Source organism: Peromyscus eremicus, unplaced genomic scaffold (assembly GCF_949786415.1).
Source record: "Peromyscus eremicus unplaced genomic scaffold, PerEre_H2_v1 PerEre#2#unplaced_582, whole genome shotgun sequence".
Classification (NCBI taxonomy): Eukaryota; Metazoa; Chordata; class Mammalia; order Rodentia; family Cricetidae; genus Peromyscus; species Peromyscus eremicus.
In genome coordinates this window covers 135,266-161,685 of record NW_026734818.1, presented here as the reverse complement: position 1 = coordinate 161,685, position 26,420 = coordinate 135,266, and the positions used below count along the sequence as shown (strand labels likewise).

At 39.5% G+C, this 26,420-nt stretch overlaps 1 protein-coding gene across 6 annotated transcripts; it reads right to left on the bottom strand.

Annotated features, from left to right (window-relative positions):
- Positions 1-1,260: 1,260 nt before the first annotated feature.
- Positions 1,261-26,420, bottom strand: LOC131901878 (sperm motility kinase X-like). 6 transcript variants are annotated; one of them, XM_059252942.1, is made up of 7 exons: positions 25,643-26,420; positions 18,854-18,915; positions 4,274-6,384; positions 3,685-3,775; positions 2,031-3,303; positions 1,827-1,931; positions 1,261-1,422 (listed from the first exon to the last, which is right to left on the bottom strand). In XM_059252942.1, the coding sequence occupies exons 3-4, from the start codon at positions 6,349-6,351 to the stop codon at positions 3,742-3,744; spliced, it is 2,112 nt and encodes a 703-aa protein (XP_059108925.1). In that variant the 5' UTR covers positions 6,352-6,384; positions 18,854-18,915; positions 25,643-26,420; the 3' UTR covers positions 1,261-1,422; positions 1,827-1,931; positions 2,031-3,303; positions 3,685-3,741. The 6 variants fall into 6 exon arrangements, with proteins under 6 accessions (XP_059108925.1, XP_059108927.1, XP_059108924.1 ...); XM_059252944.1 differs by lacking the exons at positions 18,854-18,915; positions 25,643-26,420 and adding an exon at positions 8,566-8,732 and having other exon boundaries at positions 2,031-2,681; positions 3,118-3,303; XM_059252941.1 differs by lacking the exon at positions 18,854-18,915.

The following is a 26,420-nucleotide window of genomic DNA, read 5'->3' as shown; positions in this document are numbered from 1 at the left end:
ATAAATGAGTTGTCATAAATGTCACCATATGAACTAGTCTGGATATTATCAAATGACAAAAAAAAATTGCCTTTGTGTGAATTAAACACCCTTGGACATTGTTGGCAGAGCAAACATTGATTCAATCATCCTGAGACACAGTGTGGAGATTTCTCAAAGTCTGAAATCATGTCTGCCCTGTGATCCAGTCATCTCAACATTCTGGACATAACAAAGGAAAGGAGGTCAGGATGCCAAAGAGTCCTCTGTACTGCCCCATGTACCCAAGACCTGTTCCTGACAACCAGGCTATGGAGTTAACCAGCGTGCAGCAAGGGGTGAACTGATACAGCACAGTACAGGACCCCTCATGAAACCAAAACCAGACCTGCCAGATGGCCCATGCTGTCTGTGTCTCCACAGGAAGAGAAGTGAGCTGCTTTTTGAGTTTCTTCTGACAGTGATTTGGTTGCAGGGGGCCAGGACTTCTGACATTTTGGAAACCTCTCAGTCTCTAGTTCACAGGCCCTTGTCCCTTGAAGAAAACTCTGCCCCCTCAACAGGATGTGAATGGCAGGGCAGAAATACAAGTTGAGGAGGGAAGCAGGTTACAGGCTACACAAAGGCAGTGCCTTGTGATTAGGAGTCAGGGCCCTTGTGAGCATTTCCACACCCAAATATAAGGATTTTTTGATGATGCTGAGATAGGACAACTGCAGAGAAAGATGGAAGTATTTCAAAATGAATCAAAACCTAATCCTTTAACAATATGTCTAGCCTACATCCACATGTCTGTCTAAGAAGAATGTGATTAGGCCTTATAATTCAGGAGGTACAAACCTGTCACCCCAGTACCCAGGATTCTGAACGGGAGTATCAGGAGTTGTAGGTCAACCTAGGTTACACAGTAAGACCCTGACTAAGAAAAAGAAAGGAGAGATTGATACTGAGACTTGTGGTCAACTTGAGTGTACCTGAAGGACATTATGCCAAGAAAAATTACCCTTAAAAAAGAGAAATACTTCATATGTGGAGCCAAAACCAAAATTCTCCATTAGTGATAATAGCGGGATGGAGAGATGTTTCTAGGATGTAGACTAGGCAGTATGTAGGAGGAAGAGGGCAGAGATCTAATGCACAGAATGAAGACCAAAGTACATCATGGAGAATGAGGGTTGCTCTCACCACAGGGAGAAAGGGTGCATTCAGAAGACAGACATGCTGACCAATTCACTATCAGAATGTTTATATAGATATAAATCAGGACACCAGAGCATGTGGTTCAAATATACAAAGGAATTTATTATAGCAAGAAAACAGTCTCTTTATTCAGATATTTGTGTCGTATATCTTTTTGTCTGGTGCCTGTCTTTCTTGGTAACACTTCTGCAGAGCAATCTTATGCCCAGCTCTCTGAGCATATCCTCCATGGCTGATCTTCACCTGGATACACAAGGCATAAAGTCATCAATCCCTCAGCTCTCACTATCTAGGACCTTTCCTTAGAGACTGTCTTCATGGTTCAGTTCTCTAGGTATTGGTTGATGTCACTCTCTAAAAGGAGCCCCACTCTAAAAAGCTCTCAAATTACTGTCAGTGTTCTCTATGTCTGTCTCTTGCAGCCGGCAGTACTTCTGATGGAGAAGTGGTGTCCCTGCCTAGGTGACCAAGAAAACAGTAACAACAGCTGACTCCATAGAGTAGATGGAGGGGACTTGAGCAGCACCTCACCCTCACGTGGCTCCTGCCAGGACAGAGAGGCATCACCCTCAGTGAGGTAAGTCTCTGAGCTGCCTCAGCCACTGTTCTCCCTAAACCAGGGGTTAGTACAAGGGCCTGGGTGCTACCTGGATCAGTAGACATTTTCCCTTGTTCCTCTTTAGTCCATCTGCTTGAGAGTCTCTGGCCCAACTTCTCTGTCAATCAGAAGAAGCCTCTTTTATCAAGGAGACCTGAAAACAAGACATTTTGGTAAGATTACAAAATGTTTAGTTGTCCATCACCCTGTAACCAATCACCTCTTCCCCATGGCCTGAGCAGAGGAGCATCACCTGTGTGTCCCTCTTCCATCCAGTGTGTTAGGGCTTGAGTGGCATCTCCTGCTCTAAGCACCATCCAGTTGAAAATGTCCCTTGCTGAGTGTAGTCCCAGGAGTCTCTTTGGTAGCCCCAGCATAGGGTCATACAGGTAGCAAAGGACTTTCCCAGCCTGCTGCCTGGGGACACAAAGCCTCAGCAACGGTAATGTCCCTACAGGATGTCAGAAAGAAAACGGCTGGGATCTTTGTGTGAGATACTATTGAAAATAGTATCTTGGGGTGTAGTAGAGTGTGGTCTTGGGGTGTACTAAAGTGTGGTCTTGGGGTGTACTAGAGTGTGGGCCTAAGGAGGGGTGTGAATCTGACCCCTTAAATCCCTTTAAGTGTCTCTGAGTTATCTTAGGAGGTGGAAATATGGCAGGAGACCATGAGCCACCCAGAGGAACACCCGCACTGTCAGGCCGGGGGTTGCCATTGTTTTTCCATCAACAGATTCTATCCACGATCACGCTTGGAACCAGCTCCATCTCTGAATCCAACTGTCAAACACTCCAGACTTCACCTTGCTTCCACTCAAAGCACAGCTGGTGGGCCTTACCTTGCACATGACCGGATGCCCTGGGGCAAAATGTGCACCATGGCATGTGTTGGCTTCATATGACTCCTGCGAAGCAGTAGAGCAGGGTGGTAAGTGATTGCGTTGGGGGTAGAGACAGGAACAAGCTGAGTTAGAGGGATTTGAGGCATTTCCAGGAGGGAAATCACATGAAATATGAAATTATCTTGCTTGAATAGGAGTCCTCTCCAGTTCAAGCAAACTTCACTAGTGTCAACTGTGCATGAGGTACATTGGGAGAAGTATGTGTGTGAGTGTGTGTGTGTGTGTGTGTGTGTGTGTGTGTGTGTGTGTGTGTCCCTGTCTGTTCAGATACAGAGTACAGAAGAGCGCATCTATATGACTCAGGTTGCAAAGCAACAAGCAGTTCACCAGTAAGTGCTAGGGTGAGTTGTGAAGGTGTCTGGATCTGGTGGGGACGGGATGCAAGCTGTCTAGTAGTTCAGGATGGTGCTGAGAGCTGCACCATAACTAATGGACTCACCTGTTCTCACACACTCTACCTTCCCAAATGAGCACAAGATGGACACTCCCTGCAAACTCGTCCCTCTGTGTCTGGCTCCAACCTGGTCAGCAATATTCATCGTGAACACATACAAACTGGGCAGGCCCTCTGGGGTCCTCCTCTGCTTCCGGTGCCGATGTCTCTTCTAATGGCTCACAGGTACACCTGGAGACAGGTAGCTGGAATGACGATCACACTGTGCATGGAAGGTCCTCTGAGGCCTGTTTTCCTAATGATCACAGCACTCCGTGGATCCTTGTTTAAAGGACTTCTGGTCCCACAGAGTGCTTCACTTTACTGGCACAATTGTGGCACCACCAGCCATCATGAACCTACCTACAAGGGAGAGTCAGGAGGATCATGAGTCTGTCAGACTCGCCTCCCAGAATCCTTTCTCAGTCCTCAGGGTCCAGGTGATGTGAGAAGGGTGTGCCATGCCCCCTCCTCCCAAGTCATCATCTGCAGACACAGGAACACTTTGCACCTAGTTTCAGCCTGTGATATGAACACAGCTTCCCATGGCACACAGCCATCTGAACTTCCTACCTGGCTCTCTCCAGCGCCCGTGTGCATCCTCAGCATGCTGCTCTTCATTCTCTGGTTTCAGCTTAGGGGGAGCACAGTGCCTCCAACAGCACTTGAAACAGACACAAGAAAGGGCCCTCTTAGGAGAGCATGCAGGTCTTCTGCTTGGCTGTGCTGGCCCTGTGCAGTCTGATTCCTCCTGAGTGCCTGCCCCATTGCTCTTTACCCACCCTTCTCCTCACCCTTGCCCAGCCTCGGGCCACTATCCTCTGCTGTCTATCTACATCTAGGTCAAGTTTCTCAGGAAGGATACTGTGGGATTTGCTTTCTGGTGTGATAATATAGTATCACCTATTCCTATAATCTTTTTATTTAAAAGCATAGCATTTAGTCCAGGAAACAGCGTACTGAGTAAAGGTACTTGACCTTAAGCCTGGGGACCTTAATTCATTCCCTAGGACCCACATGGTGTAAAGACAGAACTGACTCCTGCAAGTTAACTTCCATACACATATAGTAAATAAATATTTTTTCTTTAAAGAAAAGATCATTAAAAAAAAAAAAAAAAAGAGGCCTAGATAGAAAAGTGCATTGGAGCCTCTCCACCTACCTGTTACCTTGGCTCCCTCCATGGTCCTCTAAGGTCACAGGCAGGATTTTGTTGCAGCCTAGGCGCTCCCTCTTTTCTGTTGGTATGCAGCAGCATAAACTTCTCAGGCCTTTTATAATCCTGCTCTGTAGGCTCTTCCAAATCCGCTTTCTAAAGGGGGCTCTGGGTGCTGTCTGGCACCGGCCACTGAGGTGTCCCTGGGATGTTTCTGGGGAGGATGGGCTGAGGTCTTTTTCTTGTACAATCGGACCCTCATCCTGGGCCTCCTTGCTGGAGAATGGAGTTGATCTATCTTGTGAGGTCATGTTGTTCTTTGAAACAGCTGTAGCCACACTGTGGGGCTGTCCTCTGAGGTCCTCCTGAGGTGCAGTTTGTAGGAGAGATGACCTGGTCCTTTCACCTCTCCGACTAGCTGTAGCCACTCTGTGGGGCTGTCCTCTGAGGTCCTCCTGAGGTGCGGTTTGTGAGAGAGATGAGCTAGTCCTTTCACCTCTCCGACCAGCAGTAGACATGCTGTGGGGCTGTCCTCTGAGGTCCTCTTGAGGTGAGGTTTGTGGGAGAGATGAGCCAATAATTTCACCTGGTATGTTGACGTCTTGGCACTGAACTTCCTCCATTGGGGTGTGATGAGATAAAACATCCTGTGAAGACGCCTTGCTCTTTGATTTGTTAGGGCCAGCTTTGGACACATTCCAGGATAACTTGCTGGAATAAGTTTCTAGTGCTGAAGAGACTGTGGTACATATTTCATCGGAGGTGTTAATAGTGCTCTCTGAATCCCCCCGGGCGCTGTTCATGAAATTAGCCTCATGTACACGCTGGGGGCAGATTCTGTGAACTGGGGCTGTTTTCTTGTCAGGGCAGTTCACGGTGGGAGGCATACTGTACCTCGTTTTCCCCTTTTTGTCATTCTCGGGACTCTCAGGTAGAGTGGGCAAAATGGAAGAAGTGGGAAGGATAGGGACACTAGATCCCCTCTTTATAGTCACTTTAGGTATTGTGGGAAGGCCTGTAAGGTTCAAGGTTCCAGCAGACTGCTTGGACTGAAGATGTTTTATAATGTCATCTTCCCAGGGTGACTGCTGCCTAAGAATCAAGTAGGTGGCCATCACTTGATCAAACTTCTTCTCCCGTAAAGCTTCCATTATCTCTCCTTGCTTATAACCCATGACGCCCATGATGACCATCACAGTGGGGTCTGGGTAGCTGTCCTCATTGTTCTCTCTAAAGGGATTGGGAGAACCTTCATTGCCATGCTTCAGCCATTGAAAGTCCACAACGTCACCTATTCTTGGTCTTTCTCCAGGATTTACGGTTAACAACTTAGCAATAACATCCCAAAGCTCTGGCGACAGCTTGAAATTAACGGGGTACTTTCCTGCCAAGATTTTGTCCTTTAGTATTCCAAAGGTAGTTCCCTTGAAAGGGAGGCACCCTGTAGACATAAAGTAGAGTACAACGCCCAAACTCCAGATGTCAATTGCTCGGCCATCGTAGCCTCCACCTTCAAAGAGTTCTGGGGCGCAATAAGGAAGGGTCCCACAGAAATATGCTAGCTTCTGCCCCATGGGAAGCTTGGTGCCCAGCCCAAAATCACTGAGTTTTATATTTCCTTTGCCGTCCACTAAAATATTTTCAGGCTTTAGATCCCTGTGAGCAATCCCTTTCCTGTGACAATACTGAAGGGCACACACCATCTGTTTAAATACCTTACGGGACTCGTCCTCAGGTAGGTAGCCAAACTCCACAATCCTGGCCATCAGCTCTCCGCCTATGGCATGTTCCATAACCAGGTAAGTGTTTTTTGTGGTGTCGATTATGTGAAGAAGTTTAATGATATTGGGATGGTCTAGAGATTTCATTATTTCAATTTCTGATTTGATGAAGATGTTCTTTGAGCTTTTTGGGAGAACTTTTACTGCTACCTTTGTCTGGGTGAGTAGATGGCTAGCCAATTTTACTTCTCCAAATGCTCCCCGACCAAGGGTCTTTAGGATTTGATAGTGTTCTGTTAAAGCCTCTTCGTCAAAGGAGTTGTACTGTAGGGTGTTGCCTTGAGCCATTTCCCACTTCCTCATCTTTGTTGATATAAATGCTCGAACCAAGACCAACTAGTGATGCAAGATAAAAATTAATTAAAAGCAGGTCTAGGAGAAACATTTATAGCTATAAATTCCCGCGGTTAAAAAAAAAGATGGTTGTCCAAAATAACCTAATGATGCATGTCATGGTCATAGGACAACAAGAACAAGCCAAACCCAAGAGAAATAGAAGAAATGCTCAAGTCCAGAGCAGAAATTGATAAAATGGAAACTAAAATAATACAAAGACCAATGTAACAAAGACTTGATTATTTTAAGAATAAATGTAACTGATGTAATCTTAGCCAAAATAACGAATAGGAAAATTTAAGATACAAGTTAATAATATTAGAGACAAAATAAGAAACTAATAGAAAACTTTAAGATACAAGTTAATAATATGGGAGACAAAATAACATGGTATTACCAGAGATACAACTGAAATCCAGACATCTAGACAATCACTAGGGAATGTTTTTAAAATGTTCCAGTGAATTGGAAAAATCTAGAATAAACTTCTAGACACACATTAGCTACCAAAACTCAACTGAGAAGATATAAAACACCTAAATTGAAAGACTGTCAGAGTCAGAGGCAGTGGATGACAATACAAACTGTTTTCTGGACAAAGCAGGGCAGTTGCCCATCTGACTTTACAGCATTGTGACCTGCTTAAGCTCACTCCAGACAAAAATCTCTGCATGAAGAGGGGAGGTGGGACAAGAAATCACACCCCTGACGAACTATTGACAACTGATAGATTCCAGGAGAGGGAGAACACATTTAAGGGTGTGGCCCCTGGTAGGTGGGACCGACCACTCTCCAGTGGAAGGCCATATATCCAAGAGTATAAGGACAACAGAAACTGTACTTGATGGTGAAAAACAAAACAAAAAGACACAAATATGGGTGGTAGGAAAGGGAGTATGGAAGATCTGGGAGGAATTGGAGGAAGGGATAAACATGACCAAAATATATTGTATGAAATTCTCAAAGAACTAATTTAAAACAGAAAAAAAGCAACAAAATCGAAATAGTAATTTAAAATAATCTCTTGACAAAAACAAACAAACAAACAAACAAAAAAAACTCCAGGATCAGACAAACTCATTGGTGATTTCTATCAGACCTCTGAAGATCAGAGTGCAGAGCTAAGCCACTAGTTAGCCATAGAGGCCAGGTGTTGATGGCTCACACCTTTAATCCCAGTACTAGAAAGGTGGAGACAAGAAGGGAAATGGCTGGGCAGAGAGAGGTGGGAGGAGACAGGAGCTCATTGCATTCAGTCTGAGGATTCCTGGAGACAGAATGTTGCACACTTTTAGTCTGAGGATGGCTAGAGTTAAGAAGTCTCTCTAGTTACTGGCTTCTTTGTCTTAATGATCTTCAGGAAAGCTTTGTTAGAGCATAAACAAAATATCACCAAGATACCAATGCTTCTCAGATGATTCTATGAAATGAAAAGGGAAGGATGCTTCCAGACTCATCCTAGGAGCCTGTATTACTTAGGTACCAAAACCAGGTGGATACAGTAACAAGAGAAAGGTATAATTAACATCCTTGGTGAACACAGATGCAACAGTCCTTAGAGTACTTAATACTTCACACAAACTTCAACAGCACTTATAAGGATCATACTTCATGATGAAGATGGGTTCACCCGGTCATGTAAGGGCTGCAAATATGCCAACTGATTAGCAATGCTGTGCAGAAACAGAAGGGCAAGAATCATATACTCAGCCGAAAAGAGTGAAATTGTCATTTTTCAGGGGAAAAACGCATGGACCTGGAAATCATGGTGTTGTGTATAACAGGCCAGTCCCACAATGACATTTGTTTTCAAGTCTTGGATCTCAGTTTGGGGAGGGGACCTGATAGTAAAAGGGGATATTAGGGATGTGAAGGGGAAAGAGGAGGGGGGTAAGTATGTAAAGTAGGTGAATATTATCAAACATTATGTGCATATACAGAAATGTTATAGTGAATATTTTTTACTTTTTATGCTAAATATTTACTAACAAAATCTTTATAAAGTAAAAAGAGACAAAGAAAATGAGTAGTTAGAAAAAAAATGGAAGATAGTTAACAAAGAAAATTTAAAATATGTAAAAACTAACTTCTAAAACCAGAAACATAAAATACAAGAAATAAAAGGAAAAATGAAAACCAATACCCCCAAAGCACAACCAGCAAAGTGAGAGAAAAACTCACTCTGTCAAGTACAAGAAGTCACCAGCATCCGAGTCCAAAACTTCACCGATATCCAGGTCCAAAACTTTTACCAACATCCAAGTCCCACAGATCACCACCTAACAGCTCTCTGTACTAGAAGGACAAAACCCAGCCCTAGGCAGTGTGTTATATGCACAGGTGTCAGTCATTCCTCACAGTGGCTCCTTGTGAGGTCAGAGCAAGCCATGGACCAATGAGGGATGGGCACACTCCTGTCAAAGGCCTGTGTTAGCTACTCTGCAGTCACTGCTACCAAGTGCCCCACAGAAAGTAACATAAGGAAGGTTTGTTTGGGCTCACATTCTGTGAGAACATGGAAAGCATGGTGGCAAGAGTAGTTGGTGTTAGCATGTGGCTGCTTACACTGTACTGGTGGTCACTCCACCTCCAATACCAGGCTAACAAACTGCTTCCTGGAGCTAGACCCCACCTGCTAAAGCTAGACCACAACTTCCCAAGACAGCATTACCTGCTGGAGAGCATGAGTTCAAACACAGAAGTGTCTACATGGGACATTTCACAAGCAAACCCTAGGAAGGACTGGCTCCACTTTAACAGTAGTAACAACAGAAATGGTAACAGTGAAAACATGGGCCCCTGAAGCTCTATGTTTTATTGGGTAGATATGTTAAGATTATGATATTTGGAATGCATGAGGTGTATTTTGGGATATATGAGGGCTGCTTTCTTGTTTTAACATGGAAGTTTGTTATATGTTCTCACATGATCCTGGGAAGGACTGTATTCTCTTTCAGGCCCTGTTCTATAGGTGACACATTCTGTCATGATGGTGAACCTCCTGGGTTGGTACTTCCAAAGGCCCCAACTCTCAATATTATCATTGCTTTAGAAATGAAAATCCAACATGGATTTGGAGGGACACGTGTTCTAACATGATAACCCACAAACTAGAGCTGGTCATCAGTAGACGTGACCTGCCTGAGGTGAGTCATTACATTTCTCCTGACTGACATCCGGCAGGATCTCAAAGCCAAACTAGAAATTCCTTATGTAAGGTCTGAGGACATGCCTGTTATTAAAGTTGTCATGTTGAGATGAGAGCCAGAGGAGTAGGGTAAAATATTTGCCTGGCCAGATTGATATGAAAGTTTTAATGAATAATAGGCACTTTAGGCAGACACACAGCAGGTGAATTCTGAGAGAGTCCCTTGCATTACAGTGAATGGGGTCCATTTTTACAGCAATTAAGAAATTTTATCTGGCTGGGCAGTGGTGGCGCACGCCTTTAATCCCAGCACTCGGGAGGCAGAGGCAGGCGGATCTCTGTGAGTTCGAGGCCAGCCTGGGCTACCAAGTGAGTCCCAGGAAAGGCGCAAAGCTACACAGAGAAACCCTGTCTTGAAAAAACAAAAAAAAAAAAAAAAAAAGAAAGAAAGAAATTTTATCTGACCTTATCTCTTGGGCCATTTGTGTGGCCTCTTATTTGAATAGTTAAGAGGACAGACCACTATGTTTTATAACATCATTGTCTTCCTTTTCTGAAACTGACCATTTGGGGTGAGGCAGCGGGGGCTGTTGAGTTAGGTTCTAACTGCCTATTAAAGCATCACAAACAGTATCAGATCCTGCCATTTATGTCAATGTGGGTAATATGAGAAAGTAAAATGCTGAGCAAAAGATGCCACAAAAGGGGAAATATTGCATAGAGGGACCTAAAGCAAGGCTGCCCACTCTCTCCATAACTATTCAATATAGTACTTGAAGTTCTAGCTAAAGCAATAAGATAACAAAAGGAGATTAAGGGGATACAAATTGGGAAGGAAGAAGTCAAACTTTCACTATTTGCAGATGATATGATAGTCTATATAAGTGACCCCAAATATTCTACCACGGAACTCCTACAGCTGATACACACTTTCAGTAATGTGGTAGGATACAAGATTAACTAAAAAAAAAAAAAAGTACCCCTCCAACATACAAATGATAAATAGGCTGAGAAAGAAATTAGAGAAACATCATCCTTTTCAATAGCCACAAATAATATAAAATACCTTGGGGTAACTCTAACCAAACAAGTGAAAGACCTGCATGACAAGAACTTAAAATCTCTGAAGAAAGAAATTGAATAAGATATCAGAAAATGGAAAGATCTCCCATATTCATGGACAGATGGGATCAACATATTAAAAATGGCAATCCTACTGAAAGCAATCTACAGATTCAGTGCAATCCCAATCAAAATCCCGATGCAGTTCTTCATAGACCTTGAAAGAACAATACTCAACATCATATGGAAAAACAAAAAACCCAGGGTAGCCAAAACAATCTTTTACAATGAAGAAACTTCCAGAGGCATCACTATCCCTGACTTCAAGCTCTACTGTAGAGCTATAATAATAAAAACAGCTTGGTATTGGCATAAAAACAGACACATTGATCAATGGAATCAAATTGAAGACACTAATGTTAAACCACACACCTATGAACACCTAATTTTTGACAAAGAAGTCAAATTTATCCAATGGAAAAAAGAAAGCATCTTCAACACATGGTACTGGCATAACTGGATATCTACATGTAGAAGAATGCAAATAGATCCATATCACCATGAACAAAACTCAAGTCCAAATGGATCAAAGACCTCAACATAAATCCAGTTACACTGAATATCATAGAAGAGAAAGTGGGAAATAGCCTTGAATGCATTGACACAGGAGACCACTTCTTAAATATGACACCAGTAGCACAGACACTGAGAGCAACAATTAATAAACAGGACCTCTTGACACTGAGAAACTTCTGTAAGGCAAAGGACATTGTCAATAAGATAAAAAGGCAGCTTACAGAATGGTAAAAGATCTTTATCAACCTCACATCAGATAGAGGGCTGATCTCTAAAATATGTATAGAACTCAAGAAACTAGACCGCAACATATCAAATAATACAATTAAAAAATGGGCTACAGAGCTAAACAGAGAATTCTCAACAGACAAATCTCAAATGGCTGAAAGACATTTAAGGAAATATTCAACATCCTTAACAATCAGAGAAACACAAATCAAAATGACTCTGAGATACCATCTTATGCCTGTCAGAATGGCTAAGCTAAAAAATACAGAAGACAGCTTATGTTGGAGACGATGTGGAGAAAGGGGAACACTCCTCCACTGCTGGTGGGAATACAATCTTGTACAGCTACTCTGGAAATCAGTGTGGCAGTATCTCAGAAAAGTGGGAATCCACCTTCCTCAAGACCTAGCAATACCACTTCTGGGCATATACCCAAAAGTTTCCCAACCATGCCAAGAGGACATTTACTCAACTATGTTCATAGCAGCATTATTTATAACAGCCAGAACCTGGAAACAACCTAGATGTGCTTCCACAGAAGAATGGATAAAAAAATGTAGTACATTTGCACAATGGAGTATTATGCAGCAGTAAAAATAAATGTCATTATGAAATTTGTAGGCAAGTGGATGGAACTAGAAAAAAATCATCCTGAACGAGGTAACCCTGACCCAGAAAGATAAACATGGTATGTACTCACTCATAAGTGAATGTTAGAAGCAAAGCAATTGATAACCAGCCTACAATCCACAACCCCAGAGAGGCTAGGTAAAGAGGAGGACACTAAGAGAGACAGATATAGATTGCCTCAGGAAGGAAAAAGGGTTAAGATCTCGTGGGCAAACTGAGAATAGGGGAATAGAGGGGAGGGTATAGGAGGGGATGGGAGGTGGGAACATGGAGCCAAGACAGGGAGAGAGAGCAATTAAAGAGATACCTTGACAGAGAGTACCATTAAGGGGATGGGGAGAAATTTGCAGCTAGGGAAAACCCTGGGAAGTCATAGATTGTCCCCATTTAAGACTCATAGCAATGGTGGAGAGGGTTCTTTAACTAAGCTTTCCCTCCACTCAGATTGGTATCTACCCTAATTGTCGTTATAGGACCTACATCCAGTAACTGATGGAAGCAGAAGCAGAGACCCATAGCCAAGCACTTGGCCAAGATCCTGGAGTTTAGTTGAAGAGAGGGAGGAAGGATTATAAGATTATAAGAGTGGGGGGGGGCAGTCAGAATCATGATGGGAAAAACCACAGAAATTGCTGACCCAAGCTAATGGAAGCTCATAGCCTCTAGATTGACAGTTGGGGAACCTGCCTGGGATTGAAGTAGGCCCTCCGAATGTGGCTGAAAATTGTGTGGCTTGATGTGGATGTGTTTGTTGGTCCCGTGGCAATGGGACCATGACTTATCCCAAGTACACAAACTTGGATTTTAGACCCCATTCCCTTGATATAATGCCTTACTTGGCCTTGATGCAGAAGGGAGGGTCTAGGTCTAGCCCCAACATGGTATAACAGCCTGTGTTGACTACCTATGGGAGGCCTTACTCTCTATGAGGAAAGGATGGGAGTAGATAGGGGGAGCGAGAAAAGAAGAGGGAGGGGGAACAGGTTGGTATGTAAAAGGAAAGAAAATCTTTTTTTTAAATAAAAAATTATAAAAATAAAAAAAAATCTCCAAACAACCCAGGATGTTGCCAAGACTACAGGTTGCTCTCCACAAACTTATGGCAAGGCCACATTGGTGAAGATATCACCTACACAACTCAGTGACCATGGAGGAGTCAACATACATAGAACCTCAACCCCTATGTGCAGGAGTCTTTGGTACAGAAAGATACTCTCCACAATACTAAGGAGAAATGAAACAATTAACACAACCACAAAACCTTTGACTTACTAATGTCCTACCTGCAAGATATGCTAGGGCAATGGTGGGGCACAGCTTGTCAAGTAACCAACCAGTATCTGATTTGACTTAAGGCCTCCTCTACTAGAAGGAAACTGTACCCAACACTGCTTAGATGACTGAGAACCTTAGACAAGATTGCCCAAGGACCTAGAGTAAAACCAAATACCTCTTCTCTAAATAATAAAAATGTAGCAATAAAGTGATTCCTAATGACATTCTGCTATACTTACATATCAGTGCCTTGCTCAGTCATCATTAGAGAAGCTTCCTTCTGTAGCTGATGAGAACAAATACAGAGACCCACAACCAAGCATTATGTAGAGAAAGGAGGTCCTGAAACTCTCATCCCTAAAAGGGAAGCCTCCATCAGATCCCTCTCCTCAGATCTCAGGGAACTCCTCTGAAGAATAGGCAGAAAGAGTGTAAAATGCATTGGGTACAGAGGGCACCAAGAAAACAAAATAATTAAAGCAAATATGAACTCATGGAGACAGAGACAGCAACCAGGGTGCCCGCATAGATCTGTACCAGATGGGGTCCCATAATTGGAAGGAGAAATGGACACAAGCTTCCATCCCTAACCCAGAAGGTGTCTGCAGTTGATAACATCTTTCAAATGAAAATTTAGTTTTCTCCAAGGGAATTTCACTAGAAAAGCAAAGTACTCTTAAGAGTAGGCTGCTTCCCCAGAAGTAGGTGGCCAATAAAAAACAAAATCAGTGGTATCTTTGGAAGTTCCTTGTGTCATTATGTCATGTCATGGATTTTCTTTTTCTTTTTTAATTATCTTATTATTCTTTAATTTTGATTTATTTGTATATTTTTTCTTTTCTCTTTGTATGCTACAGGTCTTTTGTGTATATATTATGGCCTCTTGCTTATTGTTTTTATGGGGTTCCTGAATATGCCATAGATTGGGTCTCTGATTCTTATATATTTCCTTAAGCAATTTTCTTTCTGTTTGTTTAATCATAATCTGATGTGTTACATTTTATCTTATTTTATCTTGTTATTTAAAAATAAATTGAATTCCACACAGGACTGAGGATATAGTTCAGTGGTAAGGTATTTACCTACTGTGTGGCTCTTGGTTTGATCTCTATTAGCACACCCATAATTATATCTAAAGTTAATTAATCAACTAATTAAAATAAAACTCCAAGGAAACTTAAAAAATGAATTTGTTTCATTGATTTGTATTGTAATATTAGGAACAAACTAAAAAGGGTATAAAAGTTTCCAAAGATTATATTAGCAGTGTTTGAGAAGGAGAGCACCAGCAGAGAGTCCTTTGTATCGGTCATAATCATTCCCAGGAGGGTAATCCTTCTGCAGTGTCCACTGCATCATGGCAGCAAGTAAAGCCTGGCTCAAAAGACATTTCTTAAACCTCTTCAAATTAGAGAAACTTTCCCACTAAATTGTAATTTAGATATTTTTCCAGTAAATTATTGGAAAATTTACACTCATACAAAGTGAAATAAATTTACACTCATACAAACAAAATAAATTTAATCTAATTCTATAAGAACACAATGTTTCTATTTTAAGTTGCTACAAATAAAGAGATCCTTGTTAGGTAGTGAAGTAATATGATTTATTAAGAAAATTAATTTTAGAAACATGTGAGCAGTATTTAAATTGTATGCCAAGGTTCCTTATATATAAGACCACTTCCCATTTTCATGAAGTGCTCATTTTTTGCTGTTATTGTTTCTGTTGAGGCTGTCTTTCTCTTCTCTGGCCTTCTTGCTTCTTCAATCAGAGATCATTAATACTATTGCTTTCCTAGACATGTCTGCCTTGCTTTCAATGACTCTTTAGAAAATGCTAACTCCAAAAATGTATTTTTGTTAATTTTATTTTTTTTCTTTTTCTGATGTAGATCAAAGCAAACTTTGTACATACAAGACAAATGCTGTGCTATTGAGATATGACCCAGCCTTGTATTTTATTTCTTAAACAGAAATGCCTTAAATTGTCTTACTTTGAAGAAAAGGACAGTAATTGACAATTTAGTAGTTTTACAGTAACTCAAACTGAACATTAATTGCATCTCTCATGCATCTCAATGCCTGTCATTAATACTTACATTTATTCTCCTTCTTCTAAGGGATGAAGAGAAAGTGAAGATGAAAGACATGAATGTTTCACCTCAGAAAATAGCACATTATCCCAAGAATTAATAATACACTTAGCAATTAAAAACAATGTTGTGAGAAATCAGGGCTAGCTTCTACTGAGCTGAATTTACGGTCATAGCCTTCTACTTTTATATCAGCTAGGACACTGAGACAGTCTATGTGTGCAGACATTAGGGATATGTTTCGGAGAGACAGGAATCATGTCTGAAAATATTTTTGCTTCAAAGTATAGTTATTTGACTTCATTTATTTCAAATATATGACCAAATAGGTAAGGTAAATATGGGGTGAGGATAATTGCATTCCAGCATCTGATTTATCCAAGGCTTAATTAGTATCTTCTTAATTCATTATTGTTGTTGGCATCTTCAGAAATTTCCCTTTGAATCCCCATTATCTGTCTGATACTTGTAGAAATTTGCATTCTATAGGGGGGAAGTGTGTAATTCATAAGCCTCATGTACTTATAGGCAGCCAAATGCAAGGGCTACAGATGTTCAGTCCCATTGGTCTGGTTGGCTGGACTCGGGGTTTCCAATGCTGCTTGGATTGTAGTCTCCAAGAGGACTGGAAGTGTGGGCAGCTTTGAAGATGAGGAAAGCAGGAAGAAAAAACAAACTCATGCCCTAACTGTCCCACCTCTGACTTTTGTCTTTTATTTTGGATGAGTGGCAGTATCATAACAATAAATACATATAAGGGCAGAATCATTGGGACTTGGATGAAGACTCACATGTAACTATGTTAATCTGTGTATTTTTCCATGGAAGAGCTGTGAAACATTAAAGGGGGCCCCGTGGAGTTTAACAGTTATGTGAAATCATTATTTTTCCAGAGACTGCTAAGCTATAGTCAGTTTTTATTTGAATAACTGGTGACAGGAAATTGCAAATAATTTTTAGACATTTTGAGACTATTTAATGTGTTTTTAAAGCTAACTACCTGGTTGAAAATTAAATGGGATGTTGTTTTCATATTATGCAATAGTTTATTATGGTCTGTGTGTCCTCCTTTTATTTCTTTTTCTTTCATTTGGTTTTTTGAGACAGGGTTTCTCTGTGGAACTCAATTTATAGATCAGGCTTGCCTCAAACTCACAGAGATCCACCTGTCTCTGCCTGCAGAGTGCTGGGATTAAGGCATGCACCATCACCACAGGGCTCCTCTTCTTTTTATGGAAGAAAATTTGATGCTTTTTTTTATTGAGGAAAACTTAGCTCCTAGTTCATGTAAATATACTCAAGTTCAGCTGACCAGTGAGCTAGTCTATCCCTGTGACCCTGCTTCCATCTTCCATTAGATGTTTTATTTCAGAATGTAGAATTTTTTGCATGACCCATCACTATGATATGAAATTCACTGGTATCTAAATCCTTTTCTACAAAGTAGTGACCTGCATTTGTTATTTCACAATAATAACATACAATTATTTCATCATTCTCCTTCAAATTTGCTAAAGGGGAACAATGATTTTACAATGGTGAGAACAGGGCAAACATAAGACATATCAAATTTGCTTTCTTCTCAGGTCTTTGATGATAGTATCACCATGGAGACACAATCTGAATGATGCTTACATGGCTGACTTCTACCCCAGCCAAGCAATGCTCAGAGAAACTGACTCATAAGTACCACAGATTTGCACAGTCAGAATTTCATTTTAACTTTGATCTGATTTAATCTCCTTAATTAATTTAAGGATTACATTTTACATTCTTCAGAACATGAAAAGTGAATATGATCTGACCTGACAATCATTGTTATTAAGCTATTGCCAACATGGAGAGATATTAGAATAAATTAGTAGTTTTTGTTTGCTGTCCACTTGCTCTGAAATTCTTTAACAAAAGTCTTATACTTATCATCTAATCGGGTCACAATGCTACAGGAATTTCAAATTACACCTTAGCTTCATTTATATGATAGTAAATGTGCTAAGCTTGTTAACCAATGTCCCGAATTTAGCACCAAAGCAGCACGGTTTATCTTTTTTAAAATAGCATGCCTGTTGTTGGGACCAGTTCTGTCCTTCTGATGTTAGTGTCTAGAATTCTTTTCAAAAAGCCTCCCTTATTTCTGCCTAGTTTTCTGAATTTGATATTATTAATGCTATGTGTACCTCCAAAAGTAATTTAAATATATGAACACTGGTGAACAGAGTGTTATGGTATAAAAACATCATGTTTGCTTCAAAGTATTGAATTCATTTTGAGTAAAGTTAAAAAAAAATTGTCAGTAGAATATCTCAAATAAACACAAAATAAACAACACAAGAAAAAGCTATAAAAAGAAAGAGACTAGTAATTTTTATTTAGTATTTAGTTTTATTACTTCATTAAGAATCTCCTGAAATAAATAGGTCAATCTCATGACCCAGTGAGCCAATAACATCCATGAAATTTGTACAATCTGTAAGAGAAGTTGATGTCTGTCTTGTTGTGCTTTCTTTTTTAAAGAGAATTTATTTAAGTAAATTTCACAGACCTTAAATTCTGTTCTATAAATATTAAAATATGGGTGCTCTCCTATCAAGATACAGTGGTATTTCACAGAAATAATATATTGCTTTCTAGACATTTGCTGATGGACAGAACTTACAGTTTTTACACAGTACAAGTCAGTATTAAGAGCTTTAAACTTTCATATAAATTAACCCTAGTATAAGAAGTTTCTGGTGCCTTTTTGATGGAGGAATGTTTGTGATTGGACTTGCACAATTTAGTGCTTTACTTACATAACTACTAAATAGTACCTTTTCATGATTCTTCAACAATTTATTGCCCAGTCTTCTATTTCTGCATATTTGGTCATTTTGAATTTTGACTGCTAGGACTGAAAATACAAAAAATCCTGCTCTACATGCTTTGAGTGAGGAGTGCTTTGAGTGAGGAGTGCCTTGAGTGAGGAGTGCTTTGAGTGAGGAATGCTTTGTTATGGCAACTTTTCTCCCATTTGCTGTTACTGTTTCTTTTTTCCTTTTTTTTTTTATTATGCCTCACTCTTTCTCCACTTTCTTTGGCTTTAATGTCATATTTGAATCTATTTTCCATCTTCTTTTAGACTATATATCATATTTTAAAATGGTTATCTGTTGCACATTTTCTGTTGTTTGAATACTGCCAGTTATATAAATGAACATCAAATAATAAAAAATATGTTATTTTGCTTCACTTACTGTATCCAAAAACACTCTTTTTTTAAAAAAAATACAAATTCATTTTTGACATATTTAATTTTATTTTATTATTTAAAATAATTTATTTTACTATTTCTTGCAAGGCACTCACTGAGAAAAATTCCTCAATTTTGTTTATTTGGCTGTCTTATGGTTTCTATTGCTGCAATGAAATACCATGACCAAATGCAAATTATAAAGGAAAGGGTTTGTTTGGCTTACACGTCAATATTGCAGTCCATAACTGAAGAAAGCCAAGGCAGGAACTCAAACAGAGCAGGGACCTAGAGGCAGGAGCAGATACAGACTCTGTGGAGGGGTTCTGCTTACTGGCTTGCTCATTATTGTTAAACTCAACTGGCTTCTTAGGCTTTCTTATAGAACCCAGCACCAACAGCCTCGAGATGGCACCTCCCAAGATGGGCTGGGCCCTCTCCCAATATGGGCTGGGCCCTCTCCCATCAATGACTAAGAAAACATCCTTTATTATTAGGAGACCTCATGAGGATCATCTTCATATATTTATGAAGTTTTGACTTCACTGGATTTCTATATCATTCCTGGAATGTCTCCCATAAGCATCTGCCTCTCTCCACATTGCCTTCCTCAACCCTATCTCCTCTCCCACTCCCTATCTGGTCCTTCCATTTCTATACCCACCTGTCCCCAACTCACCTCTAATATCTATTCTATTTCTCCCACCCAGAGAGATCCATGTGCCACACACCCCAATCACTTCCTCTATACCTAACCTTTCTGGGTCTATGGATTGTAGGTTGATTGTCATTTATTTAATGCCTAATATCCACATATAGGTGAATACATACCAGATTTATCTTTCTAGGTCTAGGTAACCACACTCGGGAAGAATTTTTCTAATACAATCCACTTGCCTGCAAATTTCATTATGCCATTTTGTTCTAAGCTAAGTAACTCTCAATTGTGTAAATATATTACATTTTTGTTATCAATTCTTCTGTTGAGGGATATCTAGGTTGTTTCCAGCTTCTTCTATTATGAAGAGAAAAGTAATGAACATGACTGAGTAAGTGTCTTTGTGGTAGGATGAAGTGTCTTTTGGGTATATGTCCAATAGTGGCATGTTTGGATCTTGAGGTAGATTGATTTCCAGCTTCCTGAGGAATCGCCATATTGATTTCCATAGTCCCTGAACAAGACTGAAGCCCTACCAGCAATATGTGAGTGTTCTCTTATTTCACATCCTCACCAGCATGAGCTGTCACTTGTGTTATTGATCTTAGCCATTTGAAAATGGTAAAATGGAATTTCAAAGTAGTTTTTATTTGCATTTCCCTGATATTACTCAGGATATTAAACATTTCTTTGAGTGTTTCTGAGCCATTTAAGTTTCCATTATTGATATTTCTCAGCTTGGATATGTACCCCATTTTAAAATTGGATTATTTGGTTTTTTGTTATCTAGTTTCTTGAATTCTCTATATATTTTGGATATTAGTCTTCTATTGGATGTGGAGTTGGTAAAAATCTTCTCCCATCCTGTAGGCTACTTCTTTGTCCAAATGATGGTGTCTTATTCCTTACAGAAATTTTTGGCTTCCTGAAGTCCCTTTTTTTAATTGTTAACCTTAGTGCCTATAATACTTGTGTACTACCCTGAAGTCTTACCCTGTGCCAATGAATTCAAAAGTTATTCCCTACTTTCTCTTCTATCAGGTTCAGGGTATCAGTTTTCATTTGTACTTGAATTTTGTTCAGGGTTCTAAACATGGACATATTTTCATTCTTCTAAATGTAGCCATCCAATTCGCCCAACCATTTGTTGAAGATGCTGTCATTTTCCAACGTGTGACTCTAGCTTCTTTATAAAAAATCAGGTGTTCATAGGTGTGTGGATTTACGTCTAGGTCATCAATTCAATTCCATTGATCAATATGACTGTCTTTTTTTTCACCATACCATACTTTTTTTTTTAATTACTCTAGATTTATAGTACAACTTGAAATCAAGGGTTGTGATTCCTCCAAAAGTCCTTTTACTATTTAGGATTTCACAGCTATCCTGGGTTGTTGGTGTTTTCACATGAAGTTGAAATTTATCCTTTGAAAATCTGTAAAAAATTCTATTGGAATTTTGATGGATATTTCACTGAACTTGTAGTTTGCATTTGTTTTGATAAGATGGCTAGTTTACCAATCCATGAGCACGGAAGATCTTTCCATCTTCTGATATCTTCCTCAATTTCTTTCTTCAAAGACTTTAAGTTCTTATCATCAAAGTCTTTCACTTAGCCGGGCGGTGGTGGCGCATGCCTTTAATCCCAGCACTTGGGAGGCAGAGGCCGGCAGATCTCTGTGAGTTCGAGGCCAGCCTGGGCTACCAAGTGAGTTCCAGGAAAGGCGCAAAGCTACACAGAGAAACCCTGTCTCAAAAAACCAAAATAAATAACTAAATAAATAAATAAATAAATAAAAGTCTTTTACTTGCTTGACTAGAGTTAGTAACCCTAACCAAGATGTTTCACATTATTTGAGGCTATTGTGAAAACTGTTGTTTCCTTGATTTCTTTCTTAATCCGTTTGTCCTTTGTACATAGGAGGGTTACTGATTTTTGTGAGTTAATTTTGTGTCCAGCTACTTGGAAATTGTTTATCAGCTGTTAGAGTTCTGTGGTGGAATTCTTGGGGTCACTTATGTATATTATCATATCACCTGCAAATAAAGAAACTTTGAATTCTTCCCTTCCAAATTGTATCCTCTTGATCTCCTTCAGTTGTTTCATTGTTCTATCTAAGACTTTAAGTACTATACTGAATAGCTATGAAGAGGGTGGACAGCCTTGTCTTTTTCCTGATTGTAGTGGAATGGCTTTGAGTTTCTCTCCATTTAATTTAATGCTGGCTATAGACTTGCTATAAACTACCTTTAATATGTTTACAATGTGTCTTGCATCCTTAGTCTCTCTAAGACTTTTTATCATGAAGGTGTGTTGGATTTCGTCAAAGGACTTTTCTGCATCTAATGAGATGATCTTCTGTTCTTTTGTCTTTCAGTTTGTTTATGGGTTGGAGATATTTATCAATTTACATAGAACTATTCCTGCATCTCTGGGAGGAAGCCTAGTAAATCATAGTGGATGATTCCTTCCTTCCTTCCTTCCTTCCTTCCTTCCTTCCTTTCATTCCCTCTCTTTCTTTCTTTCTTTCTTTTTTTTCTTTCTTTCCTTTTTTTTTATATGTTCTTGGATTTGGAGCCTAGGAGTAGATTTCTCCTTATCTTACTGCAAGTAGATTCTGAAATGTCCATATTTGCACAGAAAAAAGGGCAGGAAATGACTTAGTGGTTTCTTGTTCTTCTGACATTGCACAAGCTGGCTGTTCTTTATGTAGATTTAACAATTCTGTTTAAATGTAGTTTCTTCCTAGACTTCAATGCATATTTTAGGAGATTCATGCCTCTGATTGCTTAGTGATGTTTTTCTTTCACTTGTGTGCTTGTTTACATCTCTTTCTGTCTTCGATGGACCTATAACTCTAGCATGTCTCTAATGAGGTCTATCAAAATGGATCTCTTATAATGGAATCAAACATAAGCCCATAACATTTCACCCTGGTATGTGAATTAACTCTGCAGCATAAAAAAATCACCTTTGCATCTTTTCACACTTACTGTTTCAGAGTTTTTTCACTTTCAAAATAAAGTCATCTTTTTGCACATATATATCTTATTGTGCAATGTCTAGTCCTACACATTTTATGTGAATCAAATGTCAGAGCACTAGAGACTTAAGCCCATAAATTAAGTATTTAGTCTCAGAAATTTTTCATAGAATTCTTTTCCCAGAGCTGCTGATTGATATATATATATATATATATATATATATATATATATATATATATATATATAAAAATTTTCTCTCTCTTCTCTAAAGGAAGGTGAAATCCATGGAATTCTTCTCTCTCCTACTCAGTCTCTGACTTGTTTATTCTCTTCCAGTATAAGTCACAGAGAAGGTTTAATGGGTTTTATGGTTGTTTTTCTTAAGTTTGTCTTATAGCATGGTCTGATAGTTACTTGTCTTACACTGCAAGAATATACCTAGTAAACACAAACCAAGGAAGGAAGAGTTTATTTGGGCTCAAATTTCAGGATTAGAATCCATTATGATGAATAAGTCACTATCACCCTACTACTCCAGTTTTATGGTTTCATTTTTGTTTGTTTTCTTTTAAGAATATGTTGAGTCCAATTTGTGATGCTGATGTATTCCTGGGTCTGGGACCACACACTGTGCTGCCCATGTATTTCTGGGTCTGGGACCATACACTGTACTGCCCATGTATTATTCTTGGGTGTGGGACCATACTCTGTGCTTCCCATGTATTCCTGGGTCTGGGACCATACACTAGAGCACAATTGACCTAACAAGAGCCATACTATACAGAAAACCGATTTTTTTCTTCTTTAACCATCAAGTGTCCATACTTCCTCAGTTAGGAATGGGGCTCATGAAACCCTTTCCCATCATGATAGAATGTTGATTGGCTTAACCTTGGCTAGATCTTGCTCAGGCAAACCATGGCTACTGTGAGTTTATGAGAACAACAGTGATATCACATCCAGAAGACAATGCTTTGTGTTAGTCCTCCCCAAACTCTGGCACTTCCAGTCATCTAGCCTCTTTTTCAATATTGGTGCCTTATCCTTGGGGGATGTGGCAGTGATAAAGGTTTCTCATGAATGGCTGAAGATTCCACTGACACTTAACCTCTGCACTTTGACCAGTTGTGAGTTCCTTTGTTAATAATCATCCTCTGCATAAAGAAACTTCTTTGAGATCTGACAGCTTTAATATCATGTGAGTATTGAAATATGAATTCTGAAGGTAGTTTGATACTACCTGCATTTAACAAGGTGATAGTAGTAATCCACCCATTGGCTTGTGAGTTTCCCCACCATGACTTGTTGGTCAGATTTACAGTACAATGAATATATTTGTTCCTGTGTAGAAGGCCTTAAATCCAATCAAAGAGCGGTTGGTGATCCCATAACATTCATGACATTATTGCACTCAAGAGTTCACGTTAGTAACTTGTCATTATTATTATTTTGATAAGATGGTTGGTGATTGTTTCCCCTAGGCAGCCTACATCATATCTTCAAGTACTATGAAAGTTAGCCACAAAGAAGGAAGCTTTCTATTTAGTACAACTTTGTTTCTCCATGTCCTGTGAACAATGTGCGCTGTCTTCAGTAACAAGGTCATGCAATAGAGTTCTGGTGGGCAAGCAAGCACAATAAGAATAGCATGTATTGATTCAGGAGCTCGCTACAACACCAGTGACCAGCAAGTGGGGAGGGGAAGATAGCCCACATCTGGCACTGGGTTTTTCATTTGTCAACATATGGCTCTTAACGATGAGCATAATGCCTTGATGTAACTTCAAAGAAACTTTTTATATGAATATAAATGTATATAATATATATATATATACTTTGTTAGATGAATATGTACATATTCATAGTTATTATTCTATGAATATTTTTTAAATGACTATATATGTGTGTGTATGTGTCTTTTTCAAACATGATTAATTTTAGTCATCCCATACCTTGTCTTCTACTCTGATTGCAATCACTGACTCATCACACCAGCCCAGGTGTTTTATGTTTTTCTCTTCCATTTCATTAAAATTAAAAGCGGTTCTTCATTTGGTTTATCTCTATGCTTGTTCCATAGTTACTGGCTTTGTGCAGTGTTAGAAACCTGCCTCCCTTATACAGAGATGCTTAATCTCTACTGCTGAGATGCACTGCAGAGATTTCCACCTAAGGACCAGCATCTCCTAGATGTTGTTTAACTTGAATCTTGAATTCCTGATTCTGAAACAGTGGTTGCTGTTGTAACTGGGAAGATTTCCTACTCTATTCTCTGATGTATAATTCCACTTGGATTTCTGGATTGTAGAAAACTCTACATTAGCCAAAATTCACCTTGTAGTTAAAATAATGAAGTCTGGAAAGACTAGGGCTTGTTCAGAGCCAAACTAGAACACAAATCCTGATGTCCAGGATGATATTTTTCTCTTTCCACTGATTTGACCTCTTCCTAAATGTTTATAATATTTCTACTGGTGCCTACCTTCTTGAATAATCTAGTTTTTATTTCATAGCTCTGTTATCAAACCACAACCCAATGCCACATATTTAAACTTTGTATTCTTTCTTATGCAGTACAATTTGTTATAGCTCCTTCAGAATCATCATAAGAATATATTTCTTATTAGTGACTCCACATGCAGAATTCCTGCCCTGTCTCCCTGCCTAATCACTCTGATTCTTAGCACGTTGTTTGGATGATTTGCCTCTCTACAAGTCGTTCTAGACTAGCTCTTGAGCCACTTGACTTCTTGATCCACTTGACTTGATCCACTTGCCTCCAGGACACTTGTCATTTCTTGAATTTTCAGTAGAAAAATCAAGAAATTTTGGAAAGTGCTAGACTGTGCTAATGAATTATGTACAAAGACAACAGTTGCCAAATAAAATAGAGAATGCCAAATGGAATTTGCATTTCAGACAAAATACTTACAGCAAAATTACTCATTGCTTATTTGAAATTCAAATTTGCTTGGACATCCTTTGTTTTTGTTTGCTAATTGTGGCTGTCTTGTACAGAGAGCACAAAGATTATTTATTAAGATTTTCTTTACCTTATTGTCATCTTTTGGTTAATGTTCCTCCATTCTTTCCTATATTTCATTATTTTCAATCTTGAGATATTCTATTAAATTTGATTCTCTTAAGTTTTCTACACACCATTGGTGTGATCCCTATTTCACAAACACACAAAGCATTACTACTGAATTCTTAGTAAATTTCCATTGACAATATGGTTATCTCATTAGTTAACTTGTTGCCCTTTGCTTCACTCTTGTATTTCTTAGGGTTATAACATACATAAAACATATATATAACATATATAAAAAGGTTAAACAAAGAGAACTTTAATAGGAACATGTTTCTACAGACCTGTGCACAGGACCAAGAGCCTCAGGAGTCAGCAGTCACGACAGCTCTCGGCATTCTGACCTCCAGCTTTTTGGGGTTCCCGAAGAACAAAAGTGATGCTGCAAGAGTCCACTGCTCCTATGGTGGCCCCACTGCTAGAACAGGGAAGAATAATCCCTGTCCCTCGCCAGATCACAGAACAATGGAAAGACAAACTTCATCAGGTTATGTAAAGGCAAGGAAGGCTGGATGAAGAAACACTCAAGATTTGTAGACAACATGCAGAATGAATACAAAGACTACATATATCCAAATACTAGAGACATTTTTAAAAGTTAAAAACATCCACAAAATGTGATGTTAAAAAAACATCGTGTCTTAACGTCAAACTTCTACTTCCAGATGTGAAATGATTAGTGGGATTATGAGTCAGTTTCAGTATACAAATATCCTAGAACAGAAAAAAAATATTTAGTTAGCATATATTTAAATTTTGCTCCTTGGTTGAAGCAGTTGGGTCTGCGGTGTGCCGATTCAAAGGTCCTGGGCCTGGACTGAAAGACACTGTGGAAGGAAACTGTTCACTACAGGCTAGTCCAAAAGCAGAAAATGAAGGAGACAATCTAGAGTCCCCAAAGACATACCCATAATGACATATTCCTACAGCTAAACCCTGCCTCCTTTGGTCTTTGGAACTTCTCAGGATACCACTATCAATTAGAATGAGTAATATTTGGGGCTCAGGGATACACCTTGTCCACAGTACAAGCAAGACTCTGCTTCTTGTCTAGGTTCAGAA